This window comes from Solanum dulcamara, chromosome 3, assembly GCF_947179165.1.
Source record: "Solanum dulcamara chromosome 3, daSolDulc1.2, whole genome shotgun sequence".
In the NCBI taxonomy this organism is placed as follows: Eukaryota; Viridiplantae; Streptophyta; class Magnoliopsida; order Solanales; family Solanaceae; genus Solanum; species Solanum dulcamara.
The window spans coordinates 8,504,085-8,513,874 of NC_077239.1; the positions used below are offsets into that span (position 1 = coordinate 8,504,085).

General features: G+C 38.9%; 1 protein-coding gene and 1 non-coding gene across 2 annotated transcripts; one reads left to right on the forward strand and one right to left on the reverse strand.

Annotated features, from left to right (window-relative positions):
• Positions 1 to 2,627: 2,627 nt before the first annotated feature.
• On the reverse strand, positions 2,628 to 4,448 carry LOC129883424 (uncharacterized). The gene is made up of 3 exons (XM_055958102.1): positions 4,272 to 4,448; positions 4,101 to 4,173; positions 2,628 to 3,097 (listed from the first exon to the last, which is right to left on the reverse strand). The coding sequence occupies exons 1-3, from the start codon at positions 4,446 to 4,448 to the stop codon at positions 2,628 to 2,630; spliced, it is 720 nt and encodes a 239-aa protein (XP_055814077.1).
• Positions 4,449 to 6,187: 1,739 nt separating this feature from the next.
• On the forward strand, positions 6,188 to 6,294 carry LOC129883774 (small nucleolar RNA R71). The gene has a single exon (XR_008765926.1). It is a non-coding gene; the product is annotated as a small nucleolar RNA R71 (small nucleolar RNA).
• Positions 6,295 to 9,790: the final 3,496 nt, after the last annotated feature.

A 9,790-nucleotide genomic window follows, 5' to 3' on the forward strand; every position in this document is an offset into this window, starting at 1 on the left:
GCAATAAACCAAAACAACTTTGTCCCTCATCACATCAGACATGTGCTTACCAGGCAAGAATACACTATAAACTATTTTCAACCACACCCGAGCCTCACTATTGAGATGTGTATATTTCAATGTAGAGTGTCTCCCGGTATCTTTTGCCCTATCCTAATGTACAACAGAATTAACTCCGCACAAGGTGTGATAAATGTCTCTATACGAGGGTTGTTCTTTCATGTCTAAATACTCAGAATAGTCACAATGGGGAGTCCCCAAGAATTCATTCGAAGCTCAAGTGGTAAAACGTATAGTCCTACCCCTAACTTCCACCCTATTACTACTAGACTGCTCAGTATTCCAATTCACATAAAATTCACGTACAAGAGTTAAATTGCACTCATCTTAGTCCTAAAAAATGTACTGAAGACCTAAATTGTAAACTATCTCATGAATTTGAGGAAATTTTACCTGCAACCTACCTTCATTGACATACTCATCTCCTATGTACTTTGCCTCTTTTTGGGACTCAAACTAATCTAACCATAATTTCTCTACCGCCTGTTTGCTGAACCAATGCGGTGGTTGTCTTGAACTTGTTAGTTCTATAGATGAAGAGGCCCTACTTTTTTGAGACCGATTGTGTCCTAATCCTCCTTCTACTTGCTTTTATTTAGGTCTAAATTAGTGAAGAGGAAGGAAGAGTTTATATAGAGAGAAAATTGGATTTGTACATTTGTGGTGTTTGGAGAATGATGGGTGGCTAGACAAGGAGGACAAAGTGGTGTTTAGGGAGTTTTAGGAGTTGTGTGGGATAATATAGGTAGTGGGGAAGGACTTATATAGGAGAAATTAAAGTAGGAAGATGAAGGGGAAAGGTTGTAGGAGAGTGGGGATCGGGTAGTGGTAAGGTTTGGTTGAGATGATGGCTAGTGGGAGGGTTTTGGGGGATTTTGAACCTCTCTTTTCTAATTTTAAGCTCGAACCCGACGTTGGCGCATTGGTGGTGTGGCGCGCTAGTATCGTGCCTACCTAGAGAATGCAGAGTTATGGCATGGCGCAGTGCGCCAGTATCTCACCCGTCCAAGCCCTCTATTGTTTTCATCCTAGCATGGCACGCCTGCAGAGCACCCGACCAGGACCCGACCAGGATCTCAATAGTTGGAATCCTAGCGCAGCGCACCAGGTCTCTAAATTTTTCTTTTTGCCTTGCACATTTTCTTCCTCTTACTCAGAATTGGCTCATGCCACTCTACGCATCAACCACACTAGATTAGAAAATTAAACACGGTGGGTTGCCTCCCATCTAGCGTCTTAGTTTTTGTCATGGTACGATAATTTTTTTTAGAACTTGTCCTATTCTTAATATTACCAAGAAAAACAACATGAAATCAAATTATACCCTAAAATACAAAAGAGAAGAAAAAACAAAATTACAAAATTTAAGTCCTAATACAACCCACGGGTTGCCTCCCATGTAGCGCCTGATTTATCATCGCAGCAAGACCTAACTAATTTTTCACTCATCTTTTAATTTTATAGCTTCCTCATCATGGTCAACATTATCATCAAAGTAGTATTTGAATCTTTGTCCATTTACCAAAAACGTGGACGTCTTCATTGCATTCCACAGCTCCATGTGGTGTCATATGCACTACTTCAAAAAGGCCACTCCACTTGGACCACAATTTTCCTAGAAAGATCTTGAGTCTAGAGTTAAAGAGGAGTACCTTTTGCCCCGACTCGAAGTTGCGAGTGACAATATACTTTTCATGCCACCGCTTTGTTTTCTCTTTATACAGCTTAGCATTTTCATAGGCATGTATCCTAAACTCTTCTAACTCATGCAATTGATCCACCGCTTTTGTCCTGCTAACTCTGGGTCAAGATTCAGCTTTTTGATTGCCCTATAGGCTTGATTTTCTAACTCCACTGGTAAGTTACACGCTTTACTGAATACCATCTGATATGGGGATGTCCCAATGGGCATTTTATAAGCAGTTCTGTATGACCATAGTGCCTCATCCAGCTTTGCTGGCCAATCTTTCCTTTGTGCATTAACAGTCTTTTGCAGTATCTGCTTCACCTCCCTATGCATTGGTTTGCGGATGAAAATTTGTAGCCACATTATGCCTCACCCCATACTTAGACAAGAGATTCTTCACTGTTTAATTTATGAAGTGTGATCCTCCATCACTGATAATTGCTCTGGGAGTGCCAAATCGAGTGAAAATGTGCTTTTTTAGGAACTTACTCACCATATTTGAATCATTCGTGGGAAGGGCAGCTTCAACCCATTTGGACATATAATCTACTGCTACTAATATATATTGATTCCCATATGATGATGGGAACGAACCCATGAAGTCCATGCCCTATACATCAAAGATTTCAACCTCCAGAATATTATTCAAAGGCATTTCATGTCTCCTTGATATTATGCCCATTCGTTGACACTAATCACAGTTCTTCACATACCCAGCAACATCTTTAAACAATATAGTCTAAAAGAAATCTGATTATAGTACCTTATGGGCCATGTGGTCTTCTCTAAGATGGCCACGATAAGGTGATGAATGGGAGTTGTCCAACACTTGGCGCACCTCAATTTATAGCATATACCTCTTAACTATTTGGTCAATACCCTACTTGAATAAGTAAGGATCATCCCATATGTAGAACCCGACATCATGCATCAACCTTTTCTTCTGCTGTGAGGTCGCATCATGGGGAAACACTCCACTAAATAGGTAATTGAAAACATCGGCGTACCACAAAAATTCAGTCACCCCTAGGGCTAATAGTTGCTCATCTAGAAATTCCTCTTTGATTTGTATCTGTTCCCCAACATGTGTCAAACTCTCTAACCTGGAAAGGTGATCGGCAACTTGATTCTTACAGCCCTTGTGATTCTTGATCTCGATATCAAACTCTTGTAGTAATAGGATCCATCTTATGAGCCATGGCTTTGCATCTTTCTTTTTGAATAGGTACCTAAGAGCTGAATGATCAGTGTAAATAATCACTTTAGTACCTACTAGATAGGATCTGAACTTGTTGAATGCATAGACTAGTGCCAGCATCTCCTTTTCTGTGAGAGTGTAGTTAGCCTGAGCTGAATCATGAGTCTTACTTGCATAATAAATAGAGTAGAAGATCTTCTCTTTTCACTACCCCAATAATTCCCCCACCGCTACATCACTGGCGTCGCACATAACTCAAAAGGTAGCTTCTAATTGGGAATAATAAAGATTAGAGCTTCCGTGAGCCTCTTCTTCAACAACACAAAGGCCCATACACACTTCTCATCGAATTTGAACTTCATTTCCTTCTCCAATAAGCTACATATGGGTGTGGCTATTTTCGAGAAATCTTGAATGAACCTTCTATAGAATCCAGCATGACCCAAGAAGCTGCGGACTCCTTTTACTGAAATAGGGGGAGGTAGCTTCTCTAGCACCTCAATCTTAGATTTATCTACTTCCATCCCCTGTTTTGACACTTTATGACCCAGGAAAATCTCCTCATTTACTAGAAAATGGCACTTTTCTAGTTTATGACAAGATTTGTCTCTTCGCACCTTGCTAATACTCTATCTAGACTTCGCAAGCATAAATCAAAGGACTCCCTAAAGACTGAGAAGTCATCCATAAAGATCTTTACAAAATCCTCTACCATGTCTTGGAAGATTGCCATCATATACCTTTGAAAAGTTGCAGGTGCATTGCACAATCCGAATGGCATACGCTTGAAAGCATAATTTCCATAGGGACAAGTGAACGTCGTCTTTTATTGATCCTTAAAAGAAATTGATATTTGATGATACCCTGAATAACCATCCAAGAAGAAAATAGTACTCCTGCCTAACCAACTTGTCTAGTATTTGATCAATGAAAGGAACGGGTAATGATCCTTCCTTGTCGCCTCATTCAATCTATAGTAGTCCATGTAAATTCTCCATCCAGTGACTGTTCTAGTAGGGATTAGCTCATTCTTCTCATTTGTGATCATTGTCATCCCTCTTTTTTAGGTACATACTAGACTGGACTCTCCTATTTACTATCTAAGATGGGGTAGATGATGCCTAAATCCAACCACTTAATGATCTACTTTCTCACCACATCTTTTATCATCGGATTCAGTATGCGTTGAGGTTATGCGACTGGTTTGTGCCCTTCCTTTATAAAGCTCCTGTGCATGCACAAGGCTGGACTAATCCCATATAGATCAACCATTTGCCAGCCCATGACTTTCTTCCATCGTCTAAGCATCTTTAATGTTATTGTAACCTGTATTTCAGATGAAGCTGATGAAAGGATTAATGGTATAGTATCATTTGGACCAAGGAACACATACCTAAGATGAGATGGAACTGGTTTCAATTCCAGTTTAGGAGCTTCCTCACTTAAGGGTTTGGGTGAAGAGCCCAACACTCTATTCAATGGTTCCACCTGTTGTTTCCACATTCTCACATTCTGAGCATCTAAACACTAACAATTTATTATGCCAGAACATCTCCCTTTATGTCTTGACCCGTTAACACTTTCTCCATAGGATCCTTTGATTTCATGCATTTCTCCGCCACTTCTTCATCAATCACTATTATTGCAGATAACTCTTCATATATATCAGGAAATTTCAATGCATTATACACATCAAATACTTCCACCTTGTCATGAGCTCTCATTATGAGTCGTCTAGATGTTGCATCTATCAATGCCCCTTCTATTGCCAAGAATAGGTATCCCAATATAAAAAGGACCTTTAGATCTAGCTCAAAGTCTAGGATGACAAAGTTCATAGGGAAAATGAGTAACCCCACCTGGACTAATATATCTTCAATGATTCCATCTAGTCTGGCTACTGAACGGTCTACCAGCTGCAACAAAATAGTAGTAGGCTTTAGATTCCCCAAGCCCAATTTCTTGAACATAGATGTGGGCATCAAGTTGATACTTGCACCCAAATCACATAGCCCTCTTGTATTCACACACCTACCAATAGTAACATATACCGTAAAACTCCCCAGATCTTTCTACTTAGTTGGGAGCTTAACTTTATTCAGAATTCTTGAGTTGCACTCCTTAGTGAATGCTACTATTTCGTACTATGCCAACTTACTCTTTTTGGCCATAATGTCCTGACATACTTGGCCTATTTAGGGATACCCTACAAAAAATCAATCAAATGTAAGTTAATTTGTACCTATTTCAGCATATCATTGAACTTCTCAAAACACTCCCCCTCCTTCTTCTTCTTGAACTTTTGCGGGAATGGAGGAGGAGGTTTTGTTTTTGATTCTTTATCCGCCTTTGACCTGTTGGATTCACCTTCTTCCCCAACTTATTCTTTACCTTTCACCTCATCTGGTTTAGTTTGGGGAGTCAATTTAATTAGTGGGCAACCACTATGGGTGTTTACTGCATTTATCTGTTTGGGGTTTGGATTAATGTTACTTGGTAAACCACATTGTTAGCGAGAGTTTTGTGCACTTGCCAACTGCTCAAACTGTTTTTCTAGATTCTGAGTAGCTAACTGATTTTGATGAACATCTGTAGCTAACTTAGCCTGGTCAATTGTGATTTGTTTCAACATGTCCTCTACAGTCATGCTTCCTGATTTCCCCGAGCTCTGGTTACCCTGGCCTTAATTATTGTAGTGTTGCCCATCTCCTTATAATCTTAATTAGGTCTGCTCTTGATGCTGGTTTCCAACTAATGAGAAGTTCGAGTGGTTTCTCTAATTCGGGTTGTAAGTATTTTCATAGTCCTGGTTACCCCCACTCTTTTGTGTATTATACACAAAGTTCACAGACTCTGGATTATTTCCAAAATAATCTGTTGCATGCTCACTACTTACAAAAATCTCATACTACATTGGTTGCTATTAAACTATATTCACCATTGCCTTCAACTGTCCCAGTGCCAAATTGCTAAAATATATGGACATCATATTCTGCATTGATGCAATCTGTGCAGTTAAAGCTTTCACGATATCGACTTCCATCACTTCTTCTTGTTTCTGCACCACAGGCCTACAATTCCCTCTATTCCACTCAAGATTTCCCTGAGATATGCGATTCTGTAGTGTATATAGCTCATTATAGGTTTTCTCCAGTGCTTTTCCACCTACAACAGAGTCAAGGAGAATTTTTTTGTCGGGTTCCAACCCTTCAATAAATGTATGTACCAACACCTCATTAGCCTGATGATGGTGGGGACAGTTGATGAGTAGAGATTTAAACCTGTCCCAAGCTTGATATAAATTCTCCCCAGCTTTTTGTTTAAAGCTTAGAATTTTGCTTCTCAACTTAGTTGTCTTTCCCAAAGGCAAGAAACTGATTAAAAATTTATGAGCTAAGTCCTTCCAAGTAGTAATGGAATTTGGTGGTTTTGATTTCAATTACCTCTTTGCCTGCCCCAACAGCGAAAAGGGAAACAACATTAGCCTCACATAATTAGGAGATACCCAGTTAGAGTGTATGTATTGCTGATTTCCAAAATATTCTGGATGTGTACTTGGGGATCTTTGTGAGGCAACCTAGTAAACTGCCCGTTCGTGTTCAAAAGTTGCACCATATATTGTTTTAGCTCAAACCAACTTCTAACCGGCAGTTTCACCACAACACCCAAACTAAAAGTATGACATCCCTACTAGCCTGATATCTGCCTCGACCTCTAGTCGATGGGGTAAGTACTCTATCTAGAGCTGATGAACTAGGCTGGGGTCCACCCTAGCCATAAGCAGAATACCTCCCATGAGATGACCGGGATCCCTATTGCTATAACAATACCTCTGAGTTGAAACCTGTTGTGATAAATCTGAGAAAGTACCATTACCACCTCAGTCAAAACTGTAGGACCCTTAAATTACCTATCTACCCTTAACCGCTGGCATAAAGGCATGAACGAGTCTATATCGCTGAAACGAACTACCACCTATGTGTCATCATCTACCTCCTAAAAAGGTATTAGAGAACTGACTAATGTAGCAGGCCCTCTTGGGGTCCCTAAACTCTTCTCTAACCATTAACTCCGCCTTCTTGGCGGTGCTTACTATGGACTAGAAGGAAGCCCCCTCACCGGCTGATTTGAACACATATGAGCAAATGGAGAAAGTTAATCCCCTCACAAATCTGCGCACTCTCTCCACGTCATCTAGGATCAATGCCATAACATGCCTCGACAACTGATAGAATCATGCCTCATACTAAAAAACAGATATATCACCCTGAGTCAAGCTTTTAAATCTCAACTTACTTTTCTCTCGTATGCTCCATGGGATGAAGTGATCCTCAAAAGCACTTCCAAAATCACCCCACTCTACTAGAGGGGATCCCAGATGTCTACACCTCATAAATATCATTTACCACTCTTTAGCTAACCCACAGAGCTGGAGTGCGATGAAACAAACACCCCTGGAATCAACCATGCTCAATGCCTCTAGAATCTCATGGCACAGCATCACGAACTCATAAGCATCCTCACTCCTACCACTCTAGAACTGGGGTTGTTTTATCTTTTAAAACCTCTTATAACACTACTAATCGACTATAGTTAAAAATATATCTGGAGCAACTTGCGCATCGATAGTTGGTGTGGGAACCAATAGTGGCTGACCCAACTAATCTTGAACAATTGGGACTTGATGCTACTCTGGGGTCTATGCCCTAACTCTAGTCTGTGAACCCTATGGTGTGCATACAACACCCTAATTAAAACTCTCTGATATACCTAACATCCTCAATAAGGACTCTTGAAATAATGGTACCACAAATTCTGTAGGAACCTGGTCCTCACTATCTTCAACATGTGGCTCTGGGAGGCCTCTCTAGTACGACCTCGGGCTAGTATCGCTCCTCGGGCATGACCTTTACTTATGACCAGTCCATGGCCACGACATCTAGCTTGTCCCCTACCTCTGCCAAAATAACACGCGACACTTAGCACTAGCGATAATAATCCCATACTATAAAAAAGAATGAAATAAGAAATTTTTCCTATCAATCTTCATCACCCCTCAAATATAAGTACAGATGTCTCTGTACCGATTCTCATGACTCTACTTAGAATTAATTTGTACACGTGAGATTTATGAATCTAGGGCTCTAATTTTATTTTATCACAACCAAATTTCGAGTGTGATGGCACTTATCTTTTCTTACCGGACAAGTCAGCCCAAATCCAAACAAATGTAGAAATGAAGCGAAAACAGTCTAAATAGATAGATAAGTATATAAAAGTCGAAGTCTTCATCAACTATAATACCCCAACGGACTAGATGTCATATGTGCAAGCCTCTAATATAATATAACTAAAAGATAAATACAAGTATGAATGCTTTTGTTTCTTAAACAGAATAAAGCATAATGAAAAAAAATAAGAGAGATCGCCAGCGTCAACAACTACCTCTCAAATATTCTCGAATAGCGGGATGAAGAAAAAGAATTTGTATCACTATCCGAGATCTGAACCTAAACAAGTATAGATAGTAAGGGGTGAGTAAAAGACAATATTGTACTCAGCAAGCAAGACACTAAACACAAGTAAAGCTAAATAGAAACAAGCCCGACACACCATCGAAACCTCTGTAATTGCAACCTATAAGAAGAACAACCCAGTCTAATAGTATATAACTCACATAGCACGTAAGTCAAAGTGCATCGCAACAATTTAGATAAACTAGATAGGTATCAATAATATCGCATGTATATCAGTCACAATTATGCATAGTGTAGGAAAATTCTAAGATAATCAAACAGATGCAATACAATGAAATGAGTGCCCAATGAAATGATGCATGTATTTCCATACATCCACCATGGCGTGTGGCACGACCCTCGATTATCATTTAGTATCAACCACGACGCGTGGCTCATTCCTCAAATATTATAAAATAATAACCACAACATGTGGCACATTCCTCGAATGTTATAAAGAAACAACCACGTCGTATAGCATATTCCTCGAATCCTCTTTGTTTTTCTCTTTCACCATAACTTAGCTGGAACCATTTTTCATCAATATAATCATCAATTTAGACTTCAATGATAAGATTCAACCCAAATACATATAAAAATTCTCATGCAATCAATGGGAATATTATGAAGTCCAATATCATATGCAATTCATATCAAGAATATCACAGTGTAATCTCCATAACTAGTCAACAATGTCAATAAATTAAAATATATCACTTCATTCGATTAAATTTCCTTTTCATAATTTCGATAATCAATCTTAGGTGTGTTCATGATTCATAATTAATCAAAACTCAAGTTCATATCAATCCACAAAACACATAGCAAGAATTAAAGGTTTTACAAAGGTTTAGAGTTTCACTTTCCTTAATCTCGACCTCAACTACTCCAAAAATTGAGCCTTGGCCTTTCGTTAATGCTTCAAATCTTAATAATCTAATCAATTAATGAGCCACAATTAAATTACGAAACTAATGACACCAAAATCATAAAATTTGAGTAAAAGGGTCAAAACAACTCAAAATCCGATTTGAGAAACGAGGCCCAAATCTGATTTTTTTTGGATGTAATGGTTCTCCAAAGCATTAGGAATCTACCTGTAAAAACTAATTCAAAATGGAGTTAAAACCAATTTAAAATCATCATTTTACCAAATCTCGAGTTCTTGAACAAAACTCCAATTTTTAGAATACGAAATATTGATTTTGATGTTAAAAATGAGTTATAATTAATGGGTAATCAAGATTATAGCTTAAGATTACTTACCTACTAGTTTCCTACAAATGTCCTCATTGAAATCGTCTTCCTTGAGCTCCAAAATCCCAAAAG